Source organism: Phoxinus phoxinus (assembly GCF_949152265.1).
Source record: "Phoxinus phoxinus genome assembly, chromosome: 3".
Taxonomy (NCBI): Eukaryota; Metazoa; Chordata; class Actinopteri; order Cypriniformes; family Leuciscidae; genus Phoxinus; species Phoxinus phoxinus.
This window is the reverse complement of record NC_136878.1, coordinates 682,212-707,211: the sequence shown is the minus strand read 5'-3', so window position 1 is coordinate 707,211 and position 25,000 is coordinate 682,212. Positions and strand designations below refer to the sequence as shown.

The 25,000-nt window shown below is 44.4% G+C and overlaps 1 protein-coding gene across 1 annotated transcript in view; it reads right to left on the bottom strand.

Moving 5' to 3' along the window:
- dcc (DCC netrin 1 receptor) overlaps positions 1–25,000 on the bottom strand; it is a gene marked incomplete at its 5' end in the record, with an annotated part of 182,987 nt that overhangs the window by 78,368 nt on the left and 79,619 nt on the right. Inside the window, 5 exons of the mRNA XM_079605559.1 lie at positions 9,785–9,834; positions 17,520–17,658; positions 19,519–19,667; positions 22,693–22,847; positions 24,982–25,000. The exon at positions 24,982–25,000 is cut by the window's right edge and continues 138 nt beyond it. Of these exons, the coding sequence (XP_079461685.1) occupies positions 9,785–9,834; positions 17,520–17,658; positions 19,519–19,667; positions 22,693–22,847; positions 24,982–25,000 (512 nt within the window). The remainder of the gene's footprint in view (positions 1–9,784; positions 9,835–17,519; positions 17,659–19,518; positions 19,668–22,692; positions 22,848–24,981) is intronic.

Genomic DNA, 25,000 nt, shown 5'->3' with positions numbered 1-25,000 from the left:
ATCTACATGGTGTGGGACTGGCCATTAAGAACACAGTACTGGCAAGACTCACTGAACCACCAGTGGGCATCAGTGAAAGACTGATGACCCTCCGTATCCCCCTGGTGAAGAACCGCCATAACACACTCAGGGATGGAAATTAGCACCAGCCACCAACCAAATGCTGGTGATGTTGTGTTGTGGCTGGTAAAGTCGCTTCACCTAACCAGCCACCGTGGCGGGTAAATAAAAGTAGCATGTTGTTTCACCCGGACACTTTTAGAGGAGGCACACCTTGAGACTTTACCCTATGGAATAAACGGCTTAAGTATTGTACTGTAGATCTTGTTTTATTAATTTTCACATGCAGTTACACATTGTCGGTTAAAAACAAGAAAGTGGCTGGTAAAAACGTTGAGTGGCTGGTAGATTTTGGAATCCAGCACCCACAGTGGCAGGTGGACAAAAAAGTTAATTTCCAGTGTGTATGCTCCAACTCTACCACCTGACAGTGAGTCTAAAGACTCCTTTTACCAGACACTGGATGAGGCTCTCCACCAGATCCCCAAGAACGACAAGATCCTCCTGTTTGGGGACTTCAACGCTCGTGTTGGGCAGACCAGTGAGATATGGAAAGGAGTACTTGGCAGGCACGGGATTGGTCAGGTCAACACAAATGGCATGAGGCTACTTAGGCTCAATCCCAATTCACCCCTTGCCCCTAACCCTCCGTTTTGCGCGTTCACGTCTAGGGGTAGGGTGTCCCGATTATTTTTGCGATAGTGGGGTAGGGCGAAGGGGTAGGGCTACATAGCCCTCGAAACTTAGATTTTTCAGAGGCACACTCCGAACGGAGGGCTACGAGAAAGTTCCTAGAATGCATCGCCAATCACCGGCGAGATGGCTTCACAAACGGTGAAAGAAAGACACAAATGTAAGTATTTTCTAATATGGTGGTTTTCTTCAAAACAATCATAAAAAAGAGATCGCTAATTCAGCCGCTAGCATGTTGCCTCAGTAACCAGGCAGACAGTGTTGCTTGCTTCGCTACTAACGTTAGTTACCTGGTAACCTTAATGAAGCTAACCTAAAGTAAAAAGCACATGTCTTTATAAAGCTAGTGACTCAGTCCGGCATCGTGTGGTTATCGTGTAAACACAACACAGTCAATAACTCAATTATAGCCATGGATTTCAAATTGAAACATTTACTTTCACTTTACACTACCAGCAGCCCATACGACAGAGATTGCCACAGTGGAGGACGGCATATTGGTATCGTTGTCAGTCGTTGTCATGGAGAAATCCTGTAAAACCTGGTCGCTTCCATAACACCAGAGCCATCATCGACGACTGATGACGTATCGGGTTTATGAAGGGTTGTTCCATTTCGTAGGGGAATATTTTAACCCCTTGGCCATTGTAACTCTGCTTTAAGGGCCAAGGGGTACACTCGAAAACAAGGGGTAGGGGAAGGGGTGAATTGGGATTGAGCCTTACCCTCTGCTCTGAGCACAACCTGGCCATAACCAACACCATCTTCCAGCAAAAGACCAAATACAAAACATCATGGATGCACCCACGTTCCAAACATTGGCACCTGATTGATTATGTCATTGTGAGACGTTGTGACATCAGAGATGTTCTCATAACCCGGGCCATGAGAGGTGCGTAATGCTGGACAGATCAACGCATGATCATGACCACGGTCCTCATGAAAATGCCGGGAACTCTGCGGAACATGCAGAACAAGTGGTGGATGGAGAAGGCTCATGAAATTCAGTCTTTCGCTGACAGAAATGATATGCATAACTTTTACAATGCAGTCAAATCCATCTACGGCCCAAGAAGTCACTGCATCACTCCCCTGAAAACAGCAGATGGGCTCAAAGTCCTTAAAAAGACCAGAAGAGCATCCTGGAGAGGTGGGCTGAACACTTGATCACCCTACTAAATCAGGACTCCTATGCAGACTAAACCATCCTGGATGAACTGCCTGAATTCCCCCCCTATTGACAACCTTAGCCATCCTCCAACTCTCCTGGAGGTTCTGTCAGCTGTCCACTCCCTGAAGTACAACAAGTCTCCTGGATATGACAATATTCCTGCAGAAATGAAGCTCTAGCGCAAGTTCTGCCGGGAAGACTCAATTGTTTCGTAACTTATTACCTTTTCATCTATCCAATCATATCCTAATACTTTTGGTATAAAAGGGTGGTACTTACACACGTATGAGTTCGCAGATACTGACGCTCCATTCACCTCCACCCTCCCCACCTCCTCCAGGACGGGTCCTTCCCTTCATCCTCCACATAACACCAAGATGTCTTTCTCTTCCATCCACCCCACCGCCACCAGATGGCCCCTTCCCTTACTTCAGGTCGGCTGCGCCCCTGCCTTCGTCTTCAGGCAGGATATGCAGAGTCCGAACCCTAGGATTGCAAGCTACGGACGGGGCCTACGCCAAAGAACTTGATTGCTTGCTAAGCTCTTAATAAATGTTAATGGCTTCAGTATTTATTCTCCTGAGTCTTTCTGGTAGAACTGCTAAAACAGGGAGGGTATCTCTGCACAAGAACACTACACCAGTACATCACCAAGGATTGGGCTGATGAATTCATCCCACAGCAATGGAGGGATGCTAGTATTGTCACCATATATAAAAGCAAAGGGGATAGGGCCATAGGGGCATATCACTTCTTGCTGTGGCAGGCAAGGTCCAGGCCAAGGTGATGCTACAGAGTCTATGCTACCCGAGTCACAGTGCGGGTTTAGAAAGAACAGGAGCACAGTCGACATGGTCTTCACAACCCGGCAACTCCAGGAAAAGTGCAGCGAGCAACATAAAGACCCGTTTATGGCTTTTGCCGACCTCTCCAAAGCCTTCGACACTGTGCTGAGAGATCTCTTGTGGGAAGTCCTCCTCCGGTTCGGATGCTCCACTAAGTTTGTCAACATCCTCCGTCAGTTTCATGATGGTATGATTGCTAGGGTGACAGGTCAGAGGTCAACAGTCTAGCCCTTTCCCTGTGCGTACTGGGGTGTGTACTGGCACCAGTGCTTTCTAACATCTTCCTCATGTGTGTCACCCAGATTCTCCACAAGGAGATTGAAGACAACAGTGGGGCGACAGTAGCGTACAGGCTGGATGGTAACCTCTTTAACATCAGGAGACTGCAGGCAACCACCAAACTGCACAGAGTGACGATAACTGCACTCTTGTATCTCACTCTTCCCACGACCTCCAGTCTGTCTTAGATGCAGCAGTGAGGGCATACAGCAGGATGGGGTGGACCATCTGGCAAAACAGTGGTAAGGAGTGCAAACACCACCCATCTTCTCTGCTGCAGATGAAAAACTGCCAGTTGTTCCATCATCAGAATACCTGGGGAGCATGATCTCTGAAGACACTAGCATTGACAACGAGGTCCAGAACAGAATCAAACGAGCATCAGCTGCCTTTGGAAGACTCCGGCTGCGGGTTTTCAGGACAAGAACCTTCATCTCAACACAAAAATCTGCATCTACCAAGCGGTCTGCATCACCACCCTCTTCTACAGCTGTGAAGCCTGGGTTACTTACAGCCATCACATCAAGTCCCTGGAACACTTCCACATCTGCTGTCTCCGGCGCATCCTGGGAATCACTTGGCGTGACAGAGGGCCTCACACTGAGATCCTCAGGAGAACAGGTTGAAGAGTATTGAGGCCACAATCACCCTGGTTGGGGCATGTCATAAGGATGCCCTACAACCGTCTGTCCCGCAGAGTGCTATATGGCCAGCTACAGCAAGGCCAGCGCTCTGCTGGAGGCCGGAGGAAACGCTTTACAGACTGAAGACAGTGCTTAAGGAATGCAAAATAAAACCTGGGGACCTGGAGAGCATGGCTGCTGACCGCAACATCTGTCTACACGGGACCCAAGCACTGGAGGAGGAAAGAACAGTCAGGAGACAACAAAGAAGGCTCAGGAGAAGCCCTCCCATAAATACCAGTAACACCAATACCATGTATATATGCCCCACCGGTAGATCCAGGATAGGACTATTCAGCCATCAGAAAACTCACCATTAAGAGACAGAAGTGGACGTCATCATCAGATTCGATGGAAAACCACAAGCAAGCAAGTGTGAGTGTGCGTGAGTGTGTGTGTGTGTATGAGAGTGTGTGTGAGTGTGCATGAGGGTGTGTGCGTGGGGATGTGTGTGTGTGTGTGTGTGAGGGTGTGTGAGTGTTTGTGTGTGTGTGAGTGTGAGTGTGCGTATGGGTGTGTGTGTGTGCGTGTGTGTGTGTGTGAGTGTGAGTGTGCGTGTGCGTGTGCGTCTGAGCAAATGTTGTGCTCTAAATGTTTCAGTCGCACATTGGCAGCATTTAAAGTGCATTGATGTTTAACTCTTAATATAATCAGATCAGCGTCCCAGACTCGATCCTCACTGTCTGCTGATGTTGTTGTTGAGTGTTAACGTCTGATAGAGTGAATCTAAAGTCAGAATCATCATTCTGCAGGCGAACACAATGGATCCGGGACGCTTTTGTTGGTCTGTGGATGAGCAGAAGCGCCGCCAAACACACACACACACACACACCACGGCACAATGAAACCAATTTCCTGTCATAAACAATCGGTTATCGGGCCGCTCAGACAAAGAGCGCTCATTACAGAGAGAGAGATGAGGACACACACTTCATCCCCTCACACACACACTGTTCTCTCCTTTATTCTGTTAGTTACCATGGCAACAGTTCCTCAGTTTAAGTCCAAATATACGAAAATTACTAAAACTAAAGTAAACAGAAACAGAAAAACATTATATGAATGACAAAAGCACATCAAATTACTAACACTTAAACTAAAGTTAAAGTGAAAACTGAGAATATTTAAAAATAAATGGCAATTCACAATGTGAATAAATACTATAAAAACATCTAAAAACTGAAATAACTACTTTAATGCTTAAAATTATGAAATATTGTAATGTAATGTAATATTATAATATAATATAATATAATATAATGTAATGTAATGTAATGTAATGTAATGTAATGTAATGTAATGTAATAATATAATGTAATGTAATGTAATGTAATATAATATAATATAATGTAATGTAATGTAATGTAATATAATATAATATAATGATATTGAACACATGATGATATGATCACGCCTGTAATATCCGGTGTGTGCGCAGAAGCAATTACATCCGCCCTGAAATGAAATCAGTGCACGTGAGCATAACTCTCACACACACTCACCCGTGAGCATAACTCTCACACACACTCACCCGTGATCATAACTCTCACACACACTCACCCGTGATCATAACTCTCACACACACTCACCCGTGATCATAACTCTCACACACACTCACCCGTGAGCATAACTCTCACACACACTCACCCGTGATCATAACTCTCACACACACTCACCCGTGAGCATAACTCTCACACACACTCACCCGTGAGCATAACTCTCACACACACTCACCTGTGATCATAACTCTCACACACACTCACCCGTGATCATAACTCTCACACACACTCTCACACACACTCACCCGTGAGCATAACTCTCACACACACTCACCCGTGAGCATAACTCTCACACACACTCACCCGTGATCATAACTCTCACACACACTCACCCGTGATCATAACTCTCACACACACTCTCACACACACTCACCCGTGATCATAACTCTCACACACACTCTCACACACACTCACCCGTGATCATAACTCTCACACACACTCACCCGTGAGCATAACTCTCACACACAATCTCACACACACTCACCCGTGAGCATAACTCTCACACACACTCACCCGTGAGCATAACTCTCACACACACTCACCTGTGAGCATAACTCTCACACACACTCTCACACACACTCACCCGTGATCATAACTCTCACACACACTCTCACACACACTCACCCGTGATCATAACTCTCACACACACTCTCACACACACTCACCCGTGATCATAACTCTCACACACACTCTCACACACACTCACCCGTGATCATAACTCTCACACACACTCACCCGTGAGCATAACTCTCACACACAATCTCACACACACTCACCCGTGAGCATAACTCTCACACACACTCACCCGTGATCATAACGCTCACACACACTCACCCGTGAGCATAACTCTCACACACACTCTCACACACACTCACCCGTGATCATAACTCTCACACACACTCACCCGTGAGCATAACTCTCACACACACTCTCACACACACTCACCCGTGATCATAACTCTCACACACACTCTCACACACACTCACCCGTGAACATAACTCTCACACACACTCACCCGTGAGCATAACTCTCACACACACTCTCACACACACTCACCCGTAATCATAACTCTCACACACACTCTCACACACACTCACCCGTGAACATAACTCTCACACACACTCACCCGTGAGCATAACTCTCACACACACTCTCACACACACTCACCCGTGATCATAACTCTCACACACACTCTCACACACACTCACCCGTGAACATAACTCTCACACACACTCACCCGTGAGCATAACTCTCACACACACTCTCACACACACTCACCCGTGATCATAACTCTCACACACACTCTCACACACACTCACCCGTGATCATAACTCTCACACACACTCACCCGTGAGCATAACTCTCACACACACTCTCACACACACTCACCCGTGATCATAACTCTCACACACACTCACCCGTGAGCATAACTCTCACACACACTCTCACACACACTCACCCGTGATCATAACTCTCACACACACTCTCACACACTCTCACCTGTGAGCATAACTCTCACACACACTCACCCGTGATCATAACTCTCACACACACTCACCCGTGAGCATAACTCTCACACACTCTCACACACTCTCACCTGTGAGCATAACTCTCACACACACTCTCACACACTCTCACCTGTGAGCATAACTCTCACACACACTCTCACACACTCTCACCCGTGATCATAACTCTCACACACACTCTCACACACTCTCACCCGTGATCATAACTCTCACACACACTCTCACACACTCTCACCCGTGATCATAACTCTCACACACACTCTCACACACTCTCACCTGTGAGCATAACTCTCACACACACTCTCACACACTCTCACCCGTGATCATAACTCTCACACACACTCTCACACACACTCACCCGTGATCATAACTCTCACACACACTCTCACACACACTCACCCGTGATCATAACTCTCACACACACTCACCCGTGAGCATAACTCTCACACACAATCTCACACACACTCACCCGTGAGCATAACTCTCACACACACTCACCCGTGAGCATAACTCTCACACACACTCACCTGTGAGCATAACTCTCACACACACTCTCACACACACTCACCCGTGATCATAACTCTCACACACACTCTCACACACACTCACCCGTGATCATAACTCTCACACACACTCTCACACACACTCACCCGTGATCATAACTCTCACACACACTCTCACACACACTCACCCGTGATCATAACTCTCACACACACTCACCCGTGAGCATAACTCTCACACACAATCTCACACACACTCACCCGTGAGCATAACTCTCACACACACTCACCCGTGATCATAACTCTCACACACACTCACCCGTGAGCATAACTCTCACACACACTCTCACACACACTCACCCGTGATCATAACTCTCACACACACTCACCCGTGAGCATAACACTCACACACACTCTCACACACACTCACCCGTGATCATAACTCTCACACACACTCTCACACACACTCACCCGTGAACATAACTCTCACACACACTCACCCGTGAGCATAACTCTCACACACACTCTCACACACACTCACCCGTAATCATAACTCTCACACACACTCTCACACACACTCACCCGTGAACATAACTCTCACACACACTCACCCGTGAGCATAACTCTCACACACACTCTCACACACACTCACCCGTGATCATAACTCTCACACACACTCTCACACACACTCACCCGTGAACATAACTCTCACACACACTCACCCGTGAGCATAACTCTCACACACACTCTCACACACACTCACCCGTGATCATAACTCTCACACACACTCTCACACACACTCACCCGTGATCATAACTCTCACACACACTCACCCGTGAGCATAACTCTCACACACACTCTCACACACACTCACCCGTGATCATAACTCTCACACACACTCACCCGTGAGCATAACTCTCACACACACTCTCACACACACTCACCCGTGATCATAACTCTCACACACACTCTCACACACTCTCACCTGTGAGCATAACTCTCACACACACTCACCCGTGATCATAACTCTCACACACACTCACCCGTGAGCATAACTCTCACACACTCTCACACACTCTCACCTGTGAGCATAACTCTCACACACACTCTCACACACTCTCACCTGTGAGCATAACTCTCACACACACTCTCACACACTCTCACCCGTGATCATAACTCTCACACACACTCTCACACACTCTCACCCGTGATCATAACTCTCACACACACTCTCACACACTCTCACCCGTGATCATAACTCTCACACACACTCTCACACACTCTCACCTGTGAGCATAACTCTCACACACACTCTCACACACTCTCACCCGTGATCATAACTCTCACACACACTCACCCGTGATCATAACTCTCACACACACTCACCCGTGAGCATAACTCTCACACACACTCTCACACACACTCACCCGTGATCATAACTCTCACACACACTCTCACACACTCTCACCTGTGAGCATAACTCTCACACACACTCACCCGTGAGCATAACTCTCACACACACTCACCCGTGATCATAACTCTCACACACACTCACCCGTGATCATAACTCTCACACACACTCACCCGTGATCATAACTCTCACACACACTCTCACACACTCTCACCTGTGAGCATAACTCTCACACACACTCACCCGTGAGCATAACTCTCACACACACTCACCCGTGATCATAACTCTCACACACACTCACCCGTGATCATAACTCTCACACACACTCACCCGTGATCATAACTCTCACACACACTCACCCGTGATCATAACTCTCACACACACTCACCCGTGATCATAACTCTCACACACACTCACCCGTGAGCATAACTCTCACACACACTCTCACACACACTCACCCGTGATCATAACTCTCACACACACTCTCACACACACTCACCCGTGATCATAACTCTCACACACACTCACCCGTGAGCATAACTCTCACACACTCTCACACACACTCTCACCTGTGAGCATAACTCTCACACACACTCTCACACACACACTCACCTGTGAGCATAACTCTCACACACACACTCACCTGTGAGCATAACTCTCACACACACTCTCACACACTCTCACCTGTGAGCATAACTCTCACACACACTCTCACACACACACTCACCTGTGAGCATAACTCTCACACACACTCTCACACACTCTCACCTGTGAGCATAACTCTCACACACACTCTCACACACACTCTCACACACACTCTCACACACACTCTCACACACTCTCACCCGTAATCATAACTCTCACACACACTCACCTGTGAGCATAACTCTCACACACACTCTCACACACTCTCACCTGTGAGCATAACTCTCACACACACTCTCACACACTCTCACCTGTGAGCATAACTCTCACACACACTCTCACACACTCTCACCTGTGAGCATAACTCTCACACACACTCTCACCTGTGAGCATAACTCTCACACACACTCACCCGTGAGTAGACGACCTCCAGCGAGATGTTCTGCGGCGGAGCGCTGGGCACTGTGGACACACACACACACACACACACACACACACAGGAATCATCATTAGATCTGAGTCTGGAACACAATCGATCAGAGAAACACACCCGTATCTCAGGCTCTCGAAGGTCAAGAGGTCAAGAGGTCACAAGGTCATTTTAGGCATTCACACTAATAGATGATTAGCCTGACGATAGCAGACGAGTCGTGTTGTTGATCAATCATTCGAGTCTCCATCTATAGTCTCCTCATCTATACAGCGCTCTAACAGTATAGAGAATTACAGCAGCTTTACAGTGATCACAGGAGATTACAGTAACAGTGTTCAGGCTTTACAGCAGATCTAGAATAAAGTTATTGTCCAGATAAAGTTAGTTTTGATTGATTCTCTTCCGTTGTAAAGATCATTAGTGATTACCTTAGTGGCCGCTAACACACACCGTTCTAACAGAAAACACAAACTTTAATGTGTTCTGGCCGTTCATTCACACGCAGTGTGTGGAGCTCGAGAACACACACTCTGGAACCGGATCTGGAGCGGGCGCTGAAGGATTTGAACAGTGATCATCTCTGCGCAAACCTCAAAATTGTGAATCCGTGAAGCGCTGACGGCGTGCGCATGCGTATTATGTTTTATTATGTGTTCAGTTTATAGGTATGAGTGTTTATATATATATATGTGCGCAGGTGTGTAGTCTTACTTTACAAATTGACCTGAACAAATTACTTGTCTGACTTTAAAAATTCATAATTCCATGTGACCCGGAATGAATCTGGCCGTGTTTTGTCTGTACAGAAGTGAAGGAACACATTCACACACTCTTATTGAATCCGGGGTTGTTTGGGTCAAATATGGACAACCGTCGGTTGTTAAAGTTTTGAGCCAAATATGGATTGAAGCAACGCAACATTTTTAGAGTTTAGTTTTTGTTAATATTTTAAATTAGATTTTATTTGTATTATTTTCTATTTTCATTTTAAAGGAATAGTTCACTTCAGAACAAGAGAAGGGAAAACTCCATCTATCCATCTTCTTCCGCTTATCCGGAGCTGGGTCGCGGTCTAAGCAGAGATGCCCAGACTTCCCTCTCCCTAGACACTTCCTCCGCTCTTCCGGGGGGACACCGAGGCGTTCCCAGGCCAGCCGAGAGACATAATCCCTCCAACGTGTCCTAGGTCTTCCCCAGGGTCTCCTCCCGGTGGGACGCGTCCAGGAGGCGTCCGGAGCCGATGCCCGAGCCACCTCAGCTGACCCCTCTCGATGTGGAGGAGAAGCGGCTCTACTCTGAGCTCCTCCCGAGTGGCCGAGCTCCTCACCCAATCTCTGAGGGATCGCCCAGCCACCCTGCGGAGAAAGCTCATCCCGGCCGCCTGTATCCGGGATCTTGTCCTTTCGGTCATGACCCACAGCTCATGACCATAGGTGAGAGTAGGAATGTAGATTGACCGGTAAATCGAGAGATTCACCTTGCGGCTCAGCTCTTTCTTCACCACGACAGACCGGTACACCGACCGCATTACTGCAGAAGCTGCACCGATCCGTCTGTCAATCTCCCGTTCCATCCTTCCCTCACTCGTGAACAAGACCCCGAGATACTTGAACTCCTCCACTTGAGGCAGGAACTCTCCACCAACCTGAAGTGGGCAAGCCACCCTTTCCCGACTGAGGACCATGGCCTCGGATTTGGAGGTGCTGATTCTCATCCCAGCCGCTTCACACTCGGCTGCAAACCGTCCCAGTGCATGCTGAAGTTCTGAAGGGGCCAACATGACAACATCATCCGCAAAGAGCAGAGACGAAATCGTGTTGTTCCCAAACCGGACACCCTCCGGCCCCTGGCTGTGCCTAGACATTCTGTCCATAAAAATGATGAACAGAATCGGTGACAAAGGGCAGCCCTGCCGGAGTCCAACATGCACCGGGAAGAAGTCTGACTTACTGCCGGCAATGCGAACCAAGCTCCTGCTCCGGTCGTACAGGGACCGGACAGCCCTTAGCAAAGGACCCCGGACCCCATACTCCCGGAGCTCCTCCACAGGCCGCCACGAGGGACACAGTCGAATGCCTTCCCTAAAATCCACAAAGCATTTACATTTATGCATTTGACAGATGCTTTTATCTCGCCTGTCCCGAGATAACTCAAATAGAGTTCGTCAGCTCCAGTTATGTATCCAGCCTCTCATGGAGACTTCAGATGCCCCAACGCCTGTGATGAGACGACTCGACGCCTGTGAAGAGACGACCCAACGCCGGCGATATGTTATGCCCTAAATTTTATGATTAACTAACTGTATTTTTGTATGTATATTTTTGAAATGCATTTTCTGTAAAGCTGCTTTGAAACAATATGTATTGTGAAAAGCGCTATACAAATAAACTTGAATTGAATTGAATTGAATTTTATCCAAAGCGACTTACATTGCATTCAAGGTACACATTTTACATTTTGTCAGTTTTCCCTGGGAATCGAACCCATGACCTTGGCGTTGCTAGCGCCAACGCTCTACTGTTTGAGCGACAGGAAAGCAAAGCACATGTGGATTGGTTGGGCAAACTCCCATGAACCCTCCAGCACCCTGTAGAGGGTATAGAGCTGGTCCAGTGTTCCACGGCCCGGACGAAACCGCACTGTTCCTCCTGAATCCACGGTTCTACTATCGGCCGTATTCTCCTCTCCAGTACCCTGGCATAGACTTTCCCAGGGAGGCTGAGAAGTGTGATCCCCCTGTAGTTGGAACACACCCTCCGGTCCCCCTTCTTAAAAAGAGGGACCACCACCCCGGTCTGCCAGCCCAAAGGTACTGTCCCCGACCGCCACGCGATGCTGCAGAGACGTGTCAGCCAGGACAGCCCCACAACATCCAGAGACTTGAGGTGCTCAGGGCGGATCTCATCCGGTGCCTTGCCACTGAGGAGCTTCTTGACTACCTCTGTGACTCGGAGACTTCAGCTTGGGTGATGGACGAGTCCACCTCCTCGCCCTCGGCCTCTGCTTCCTCAATGGAAGACGTGACGGCGGGATTGAGGAGATCCTCGAAGTATTCCTTCCACCGTCCGACGACATCCCCAGTTGAGGTCAACAGCTGCCCACCTCTACTGTAGACAGCGGTGGTAGGGCACTGCTTCCCTCTCCTGAGGCACCGGACGGTTTGCCAGAATCTCTTCGAGGCCAGCCGATAGTCCTTCTCCATGGCCTCTCCGAACTCCTCCCAGGCCCGAGTTTTTGCCTCCACAACCACCCGGGCTGCAGTTCGCTTGGCCTGCCGGTACCCGTCAGCTGCCTCAGGAGTCCCACAAGCCAGCCAGGCCCGATAGGACTCCTTCTTCAGCTTGACGGCATCCTTTACTTCCGGTGTCCACCACCGGGTTCGGGGATTGCCGCCTCGACAGGCACCGGAGAGCTTACGGCCACAGCTCCGAGCGGCCGCGTCGACAATGGAGGTGGAGAACACGGACTCAATATCTCCAGCCTCCCTCGGGATCCGGTCGAAGCTCCGCCGGAAAACTATTCCTTTAATTGTAGAACACATTTTAGTAGTTGTGTTTTTGTCATTTCTATTTTTTTATATCACAGTTATTATTTTATTGTGTCAATCATATTCTATTATAGTTCTTGTTAATATTTTGAATTAGATTAAAAATATATAGATATTTTGATTTTAGGTAAAGTTTTTTTGCATGTTTTTTTGTCATTTTTTTTTGTTTTTAATATGTCTGTGTGAGTGTGTGTGTGTGTGTTGGTGACTATGTGTTGGTGACTGTGTGTGTGTATGTGTGTGTGTGTGTGTGTGTGTGTGTGACTGTGTGTTGGTGACTGTGTGTGTGTGTGTGTGTGTGTGTGTGTGTGTGTGTTTGTGTGTGACTGTGTTTGTGACTGTGTGTGTGTGTTTGTGTGTGACTGTGTTTGTGTGTGTTGGTGTGTGACTGTGTGTGTTTGTGACTGTGTGTGTTTGTGACTGTGTGTGTTTGTGACTGTGTGTGTTTGTGACTGTGTGTGTTTGTGACTGTGTGTGTTTGTGACTGTGTGTGTGACTGTTTGTGACTGTGTGTGTGACTGTGTGTGTTTGTGACTGTGTGTGTGACTGTGTGTGTTTGTGACTGTGTGTTTGTGACTGTTTGTGACTGTGTGTGTTTGTGACTGTGTGTGTGTGTGTGTTTGTGACTGTGTGTGTGACTGTGTGTGTGTGTGACTGTGTGTGTTTGTGACTGTGTGTGTGACTGTTTGTGACTGTGTGTGTGACTGTGTGTGTTTGTGACTGTGTGTGTGACTGTGTGTGTTTGTGACTGTGTGTTTGTGACTGTTTGTGACTGTGTGTGTTTGTGACTGTGTGTGTGTGTGTGTTTGTGACTGTGTGTGTGACTGTGTGTGTGTGACTGTGTGTGTGACTGTTTGTGACTGTGTGTGTGACTGTGTGTGTTTGTGACTGTGTGTGTGACTGTGTGTGTTTGTGACTGTTTGTGACTGTGTGTGTTTGTGACTGTGTGTGTGTGTGTGTTTGTGAGTGTGTGCACATGTGTGTGAGTGTGTCAGAGTGTGTGTGTGTGTCCCACAATTTGATTAGTGTGCCACGAGGGCTCTTAATTAAGCAGGAATGGTGAGGCGACTCGTTTGAAGCTTCTCTAATGGAAACTGACACACAATAAACCCGAAGCCTCTCAGAGTCGAGCTGAAGTAATGCAAAGAGACACACACACACACACACACACACACACACACACACACACACACACACACACACACACACACACACACACACACACACACACACACACACACACACACACGGGTTAAGCTGAGGACTGATTACTGAGACTGCTGGAGAATATGAGACCAGAGACAGAGACAGAGAATCAGGAGAGGACAGGAGAGCAGTGCATGATGGGAAGGGATGGTGAGAGTGGGAGGTCTGAGCTGAATGTTAAGGAGATCTCTCTCTCTTCTCTCTTAAAGGGCCAGATTCACGTTCATAAGCCCGCTGGACTGATGCTGATCTGAGCACTGGAGGCATCACATCACTGCCTCTTCGGCTCATCAAAGCTGCGTTTGTTTGATCAAAATACAGAATTATTATTCCAGTGTAAATCTGCTGTTGTCTATGTGAATATACAGTAAAGTGTGATTAATTCCTGTGAATTTTCAGCATCATTACTCCAGTCTTCAGTGTCACATGATCCTCCAGAAATCAGTATAATATGATGATCTGATGCTCAAGACACATTTATGATTATTATCAGTGTTGAGAACTGTTCATATGTTTGTGAACACCATCATATATTTATAGAAAATGATAAACAACAGCAATTACTTGAAATATAATCTTACTGTAACTTTTGATCAATTTGATTAATCGTTGCCCAGCATTAAAAAAAACATACAACTCTCACTGACCTCAACATTTTCCACAGTAATGTAATGTAATTTACTGTAATAGAGTATAATGTGCTGTAATATAATGTACTATGATGTAATGTAATATAATAAATGTCTGTCCACATCTGATCTGCAGAACGACATTGACAGGCTCGACTCAACAGTTCAAGCTGGGAGAAGCTGATAAGATTGAATCTTTAAGAATTACTGCAAACATAATCCTGAGGTTAACACATAAATCAATAGCCTGATGTTAGACGGCTAATGAGAAGACTATTGGGAAATACTGCGCGCTTTAGCACTCGGAGCAGAGAGAGAGAGAGAGCGACAGAGAGAGAGAGAGAGAGAGAGAGAGAGAGAGGGCGAGAGAGAGAGAGAGAGGGCGAGAGATAGAGAGAGAGAGAGAGAGAGAGAGAGAGAGAGAGAGAGAGAGAGAGAGAGAGAGAGAGAGAGAGGGCGAGAGAGAGAGAGAGGGCGAGAGAGAGAGAGAGGGCGAGAGAGAGAGAGAGAGAGCGAAAGAGAGAGAGAGAAAGGGCGAGAGAGAGAGAGAGAGAGAGAGAGAGAGAGAGCGACAGAGAGAGAGAGAGAGAGAGAGATCAGAAAACCTGTACAGACGATATTAACCCTTCAGACGATGCAATGGCAGAATGCATCATGACACACACTGTAAATATTTTTTTGAAGCAAAAAGGCTTGTTGCATTGCACTTCTCAGAAAAAAATATGCATTGCATTAACCGTCCTTGCATTTCTTAATGCATTGTATTTTTAGGGCTTGCATTTTTATGGGCTGAAATTTAACATAAATTTGCATATATAAGCTGTGAATATTTCATATTTGAAACATTTCACACACGTTTTCATTATTAAAAAGTCAATAATCCATTTTTACCTTTCAGATTTCACTTACAAAATGTTAAGTTCCCGGATGTGAAATGTTGCATTTTCGGAAACACTGAATTTGTAAAGCGAATGTTGAATATTATCGGTTGTATTTTTAAACAGAATTAACATTTTGGAAGTGAAATCTGAAATGTGAATATGGATTATTGACTTTTTAATAATGAAAATGTGTGTGAAATGTTGAGTTGAAATATTCACAGCTTAAATATGCCGCCATGTTGAATTTCAGCCCATAAAACTGCAAGCCCTAAAAATAAAACTATTACAATGCGGTTCATGCAATGCATATTTGTTTTCCAAGAAGTGCAATTCAACAAGCTTTTTGTTTCAAAAACATTTGGCATTATATTATTTCCATAAATTATACAATGTTAATTCCTGAACAGAAAGACGTGTGTGTGTGTGTGTGTGTGCGCGCGTGCGTGCGTGTGTGTGCGTGCGTGCGTGCGTGCGTGCGTGTGTGTGTGTGTGTGTGTGTGTGTATATAAAGGGTCTCAGTGGTTTTCAGGGAAGTTTCCAGGCTGTGTTTGTCGATCTGCACACACATCAGACGTGTTTCAAAAGCCTGACGTCAGACTGTCAGAGTTGAGCGACGCGGCGTGAAACGGATTGACGGCCTTCTGCTAACGGCGAATCAAAGCCAGCATTAGTGTCTGATTAACTGGATTAATATGTAAATATCTCCTGAACACCGTGACGGACACACAGATGAATCCATTCCAGCTCAACATGTGAGGCTTTCATTAAATATGCAGATAACTATAATATGTGTTTCAGTGCCAGTCACGTTTCAAAGCAGCTTTACAGGAAATCATGATGTTAATGTTTAGAATATCTTAATATTTTTATGCATAATAGTCATATTTCTGTGCAATAATATAGTTACATTTTGAGATTATATAAGTAATCACGCAGTGGAGATTTGCAGTGCTGTAATGAAATCAAACGGTGCGTGTTAGGGGGGTGAACACTTATGCAGTTAGTCATTGCAAGTCTTTTATTATTTTATTTTTTTCTGAAATGGGTCACTTTGGTTTGACTTTGTTTTGTTATATATACACTGTATCACTGAGACATGATATAGTTTACATTTTTCAACAATATAACAATCACGCAGTTGAGATTTGCTATAAACCGTACAAACATAGATTGCACTGCATGTATCCGGATAAGGTAGTGGAAGTGAATGTGAATTGTGCAATATTATAGTTACATTTTGAGACGATAAATAATCATGCAGTTGAGATTTGAAGTGTAATGAATAAAGCAATGAAATCAAACAGTGCTTTAACTAAGTCCTAGTTCAGGGGGGTGAACACTTATGCACTTAGTTATCGCAAGTCTTTTATTGGTATATTTTTCTGTCTGGTCACTTTGGTTTGACTTTTTTATATATTTATACACTCTTGTCACATGTACATTTGTCTTACCGTCTGAGAGAGTGGTGATGAGCGAGTCCTGGTCGGAGATGCCGGGGCCGTGTCGGTTCACCGCCAGCACTCGCAGAGAATATTCAGTGAACTTCTTCAGTCCCTCCATTCTGTAGCTCTGACCGACAACCTCCACATTCTGACCGAGAGAAAGACAAACTCACGTCAGGCAGGAACAATATTGCAGTATTTTTCTGCCAGGACAACTGTCGTCGAACACGATTGACAATTAGCATACAGTTTAGATTGGTGGTATGGTTCTGTTCTGGGCAAGAACTCAGCCTAGCATGGATAAAAGCAGCAATAATCAATCAATCAATCAATCAATCAATCAATCAATCAATCAATCAATCAATCAATCAATCAATCAATCAATCAATCAATCAATCAATCCATCCATCCATCCATCCATCCATCCCATACATTTTAGCTAACTGAATATGCTTATTTTGCAGTTAGCCATATTTTAACCATGTTCATACTTTTTTTAACTGAATACAGATTTATGCTGATTCTAATCAATTTGAATAAATGCATTTTGAAAATATGATTATTAAAATAAAATAAAAAAGAAACATTTAGTTAATAAAGTATTCAATTATTTTGAGAGCAGAAATCTGACCGGTTTCATTTACTGTACGCATGACAGACAAATATATCACATTCTGTAAAAAAGTTTTTTAGTTTGTTTGTTAAAACTGTGTAATTCAAATACATAAATCTTAAATTTAGGCCTAATTACTTTTTTTGAGTCTGGATGTTTGAGAGCAATCGCTATAAAATGAAACTTTTAAACACACGACAGCAGGATTTAACTCTTTCTTTAGAGAAAAACAGCAGATGTAGGATGCTTCGTAACGTCGCTGTTCATTCCAGCCCATTTAAAAAAACAATATCCGATTAATCTGCAGCACTTTATCAGCTCAGTTCTGAAAACCAATCCATTCCTATGGATGGTTCAGTGAAGTGTGTCGATTGAGCTGATGTTAAAACACTTACAGAGAACGCTCTTGCCGTAGTATTGGCTGGTAAGTGCATGTCTGTCCTGTGGTTCACCCTAAAGCTCATGAAAGTTTGACCGCACTGAGAGAGAGCATCAGTCATGAAAGATCTGCTGATCAGTCTTCTTTAAAACACTGTAATGGTGACAGTTTCCAGCAGAGATGATAGAGAACATCGTGCAGTCAGGAGAGCAACACAAGCGCTTTTTTCAACTGCATTTTTACATTTTCTGAAGAAACCGCGAGTGGTGTTTCAACGTGCAGAGGCTGGCATTCGTGATGCTGAGCTGCTGTGGGTGGTTGCCAGGATGTTGCTATGCGGTTGCCAAGGTGTTGCTAGAGAGTGGATTCTCATGGTCTCAAGTGAAATTAGTCTAGGGCTGCACGATATATATATTGCACAAGTAAAATTGAAATCACGATATGGCTTAGTGTGATTGTCAAATCACCCAGGCAGTGATTTAAATAAATTAAATAAATTATATAAATTACATTTATATTTTTTATTTTAAGTAAAATAATATTATTATTACAATATATTTCAGATTTTTCACATTGTGATTGTGTGTTTCCATTCTGAAACCGGCAGCGCATGTATTTTTATTTGCCGGCAACCTGACAAATTAAAAGCTCCATTGTTTTAAGGTTTGAAAATAAACAAATTAAAATGTTAATATTTGTATTGTAATTTTACAGTAAAATAAAACAAATTTGTGTTAATTAATTAATGAAAAAAAAATTTTACACTACAATATTATTATTACAATAAATGTCTTATTTTTATTTATTAATAATCACAATAAAATCCTTATTATTATTTTATAGTCATATTGAATTAGTCAAAAAGATGCGACCTATAAAAACTCCAGTTTCTCTGTTCACTTTATGGTTACTGAAAGAGAATTGAGTTGGAAAAAGCGGACCCAAGTATGAACATTTGCATTCTAAAAAGTAGAAGCATGAAGATCCGAGGGTACGGATCTCGGGTGGAGTCTCACCTGCTCTTTGCCGGTGGAGGTCTCGGTCCAGAGCAGCCGGTAGCTCTGAATGGGCCCGTTGGCGTGAGCGGGAGGATCCCAGGACGCCTCGATGGACGTCGGAGACCCGGCTTCAGCCTGCAGATTCTCCACTGGACCAGGAACCAAAACTGCACAAACACACACACACACACACACAATGTTTAAATGTACTTCATTCTGATTATTTCACATTTAACATAAGTATAACACTTTAAAGGTCATTAAAACTTTTATATTTCAGTATTTTTCTATTGGTTTCGGTCACATCGCTCTTAACTCAGGGCTGCAGAGAGGAAGTGGTGCAAATCGAAAGACCCCACAGACCTTGGTTTGTATCAATCACTTCTCTGCAAAGGCTAAAATGACAAACTACCACAACAAAATGAACAATTCTTCTGACTCTTGCACGCTTTCAAAACCTTCTCCTCTCTTCTTAAACCTCCTCTTTCACCAACCCTAACAGCTGATGACTTTGCCACACTCTTCATAAATAAAACCACCACCATCAGCGGCCAATTTTCCACACTACAAACTGACACACATCTTAACAGCAAACACACATACTCTCCCCTCCTTCTCTCCGCTCTCAGAGGCAGAAGTCTCCAAACTCCTCCTTTCCAATCGCCTGCAACCTGTCCGCTTGATCCGATACCCTCTCATCTCCTTCAAACCCTTTCTTCTTCAGTTGTACCCACACTTACTCACATCATCAACACCTCACTTCACACTGGTATCTTTCCAACAGCATTAAAGAGGCTCTGATAACCCCACTGCTTAAGAAACCCACTCTAAATCCAGCACTTTTAGAAAATTACAGACCGGTATCCCTTCGTCCATTCATTGCTAAGACACTTAAGTGAGTCATTTTCAACAAAATCTCTGCCTTTCTTACACAGAACAACCTGCTGGACAACAACCAGTCTGGTTTCAGAGGCGTCACTCAAATGAAACGGCCCTGCTCTCGGTTGCTGAAGCTCTGAGACTCAAGAGCAGCTTCCCAATCCTCAGTTCTCATCATGCTGGATCTGCTGCGTTTGACACGGTTAATCATCAGATCCTCCTCTCAACCCTCATGATGAAGGGTATCTCAGGAACTCCAGTGGTTGGGGTCTGACCTATCAGTAGGTCATTCAGGGTGTCGTGGAGGAGTGAGGTGTCTAAGACCCATCATCTAGCTACTGGAGTGCCTCAGGGCTCAGTGCTGGGACCACTTCTCCTTTCAATATACATGTCATCACTAGAATCTGTCATTCAGAAACATGGTTTATCCCATCACTTCTATCATCTAGCTACTGGAGTGCCTCAGGGCTCAGTGCTGGGAACACTTCTCTTCTCCATCTACATGACATCACTAGGATCTGTCATTCAGAAACATGTTTTATCCCATCACTGTTATCATCTAGCTACTGGAGTGCCTCAGGGCTCAGTGCTGGGAACACTTCTCTTCTCCATCTACATGACATCACTAGGATCTGTCATTCAGAAACATGTTTTATCCCATCACTGTTATCATCTAGCTACTGGAGTGCCTCAGGGCTCAGTGCTGGGAACACTTCTCTTCTCCATCTACATGACATCACTAGGATCTGTCATTCAGAAACATGTTTTATCCCATCACTGTTATCATCTAGCTACTGGAATGGAACTCAGAGCTCAGTTCTGGGAATGCTCCTTCCAGCATCACGGTCAAACCTCTACAACTGATCCAGATGCTGCAGCAAGAGTGTCTTTATCGAGCTAAATAGACACTTGTCACACCTCCTCCCATAAACCTGCACTGGCTACTAATTGCCGCATAACCATCTGAAACACGTCTGACAGGAGCGAGTGCGTACGCAGAGGAGTTCCACATTTAGAATGCTATTTATAATTCAGCAACGGAGGAAAGAGTTGGAAGTGTGTTAGTCTTTAAGTGTGTCTGTGAGGATGAGCTGGAATCTGGATGGAAAGGTCAGACGACTCAATCTCGCCACTCATTCTCCATTAGAAGGTTAAGAGCTGGAGTGTGTGTGTGTGTGTGTGTGTGTGTGTGTGTGTGTGTGTGTGTGTGTGTGTGTGTGTGTGTGTGTGTGTGTGTGTGTGTGTGTGTGTGTGTGTGTGTGTGTGTGTGTGTGTGTGTGTGTGAGTGTGTGTGTGTGTGTGTGTGTGTGTGTGTGTGTGTGTGTCTCAGCACTTCTGATAATATAACAACATCTCTCATAATGTTCTTCTATGGCCGCGTTCCCACATCAGCAGAATATGGTTTTCTGTTCTGTATTTGAGTCACAATACAATTATGTTTACACTCAGTTCATTTATTTACAGGAGTGACAATTGCATTCTATAACCAAACTCACTCCCGTTAATTTTCAGGACTCAAAACTGCATTCTCGGAAAACCAGCGCTGTGTGAACGGAACAGGACTGGACCACTAGTAGAGACTTCATACAGAGAGAGAGACTCACTCTGCGCTGCACACACGCCAGTTTAATGTTTTTTTAAAAAAAAAAAGTGTGTTCTACTTTTCCGCTCTCCACACAGACATAAAACACTGCTGTCAGTTAATGAACACTTGACGGATGAACTCGCGGCTCAATTGGACTCTTGTCGAATCAAAATTGACAAGACTTTTGAGTTTTATGGATGTTGCCATCTTGGATATTTCTTTGGTTACTGTTGCTTTGGGAATATAGGCTTTACTCCCCTTTGCACATTCAAGGCGCTAGTGTAAGTTGCATTTTTGTACATTTCGAGACTCACACCATGTAAATATGGTTGTTGATCTCAAACACTGAACGTGTGAATGTAGCCTGTGTGACGTCAGGAGGAAACTAACATTTCAAACATTGCACAGGATTGTTGATATTTACAAATGAATTAAGATATTAAGTATTGTTTTCTGAAAACAAGAACAAATATCTGCCAATGTGGTCAGAAAAATAAACTGAATTCAAAGGGAAAACATGATTATTTATTTGACCCCATTGTCAGATATTTTCTTGTTTTAAGCATAAACTCATTCACATACACATCAATCAAGTTGCTTCTCCAGTAAATGTCTTTGTTTAAGAAGACAAAAACCCAGAGGAAGAACTTAATTTTTTGCAGTGTTCACCATAAGAACTTTACTGTGCATTTTGAGTGATCAGCTGTAAACACAGCTCTGGGACTCACGCTCGGGCTGTGTGGACAGTCGGATGGCCCCTGAACTCTCTCCGGGCCCCAGCTCGTTGAACGCGATGACTCTGAAGGAGTACGTGGCCTCCGGTCTGAGATTGCTGACCGTCAGCTGCAGACTCTCGGCCTCCGTCACGTTAATGGATCGCTCCCTGCGGCACACACGCAAACACGCTCAGAGAAACAATAACAGTTTTCAAACAGATTTCATATATTACATATGAGCAATATTCACGTCACAGCCCAAGGAATAACCCTAATAATACACCCTAATATACCAAGGAACAATATTCCATTACACTTTGTTCACATCATTGGTAGAATCCATGTTGCTCTTTCGGGACAGTCATTTACACAGATGTCTAAGTCACAACATCTAGCTACTGGTCATCACTAGGATCTGTCATTCAGATACATGTTTTATCCCATCACTGTTATCATCTAGCTACTGGAGTGCCTCGGGGCTCAGTGCTGGGATCACTTCTCTTCTCCATCTATATGACATCACTAGGATCTGCCATTCAGAAACATGGTTTGTCCCATCATTGTTATCATCTAGCTACTGGAGTGCCTCAGGGCTCCGTGCTGGGGACCACTTCTCTTCTCCATCTATATGACATCACTGGGATCTGCCATTCAGAAACATGGTTTATCCAATCATTGTTATCATCTAGCTACTGGAGTGCCTCAGAGCTCCGTGCTGGGACCACTTCTCTTCTCCATCTATATGACATCACTGGGATCTGCCATTCAGAAACATGGTTTATCCCATCATTGTTATCATCTAGCTACTGGAGTGCCTCAGGGCTCCGTGCTGGGACCACTTCTCTTCTCCATCTACATGTCATCAGTAGGATCTGTCATTCAGAAACATGGTTTATCCCATCATTGTTATCATCTAGCTACTGGAGTGCCTCAGAGCTCCGTGCTGGGACCACTTCTCTTCTCCATCTACATGTCATCAGTAGGATCTGTCATTCAGAAACATGGTTTATCCCATCATTGTTATCATCTAGCTACTGGAGTGCCTCAGAGCTCCGTGCTGGGACCCCTTCTCTTCTCCATCTACATGTCATCAGTAGGATCTGTCATTTAGAAACATGGTTGATCCCATCACTGTTATCATCTAGCTACTGGAGTGCCTCAGGGCTCAGTGCTGGGACCACTTCTCTTCTCCATCTACATGTCATCAGTAGGATCTGTCATTCAGAAACATGGTTTATCCCATCATTGTTATCATCTAGCTACTGGAGTGCCTCAGAGCTCCGTGCTGGGACCACTTCTCTTCTCCATCTACATGTCATCGGTAGGATCTGTCATTTAGAAACATGGTTGATCCCATCACTGTTATCATCTAGCTACTGGAGTGCCTCAGGGCTCAGTGCTGGGACCACTTCTCTTCTCCATCTACACTACCAGTCAGAGGTTTCGGATCGGTAAGATTTTTTATGTTTTGAAAAGAAGTCTCTTATGCTCACCAAGCATTTATTTGATTAAAAATTCCAAAAATATTTTTAAACAGTATGACAATTTAAAATAACTGTTTTCTTTTTAAATATATTTTAAAGTGTAATTTATTCCTGTGATCAAAGCTGAATTTTCAGCATCATTACTCCAGTCTTCAGTGTCACATGATCCTTCAGAAATAATTCTAATATGATGATTTGATGCTAAAGAAACATTTATGATTGTTATCAATGTTGAAAACATTATCAATGTTGTTATCAATGTTTTTATCAGGATTATTTGACGAATAGAAAGTTCTAAAGAACGACATGTATTTGAAATATAATCTTTTGTAACATTATAAATGTCTTTAATATAATTTTTGCTCAATTTAATTAATACTTGATGAATAAAAGTATTGATTTTTTTTTATTTCCCCCCAAAAAATATAATTACAATTCTTACTGACCCCAAACTTTTGAATGATAGTGTTTAATGTTACAAAAGCTTTCTATTTCAGATAAATGTTGTTCTTTTGAACTTTCTATTCATCAAAGAATCCTGAAATAAAATTGTACACAACTGTTTTCAACACTGATAATAATCATAAATGTTTCTCGAGCATCAGATCATCATATTATCCTGATTTCTGAAGGATCATGTGACACTGAAGACTGGAGTAATGATGCTGAAAATTCAGCTTTGATCACAGGAATAAATTACACATATTTATAAATTTACATATATCCAATCAATTCCTATTGGAAAAAATCCAGCCCCATCTTACATTATTTTGGAAACGACGAGCACAACTTCCCTTTCATGTTGGCGAACACGTACCTGTTGATTCCCTCTTCGG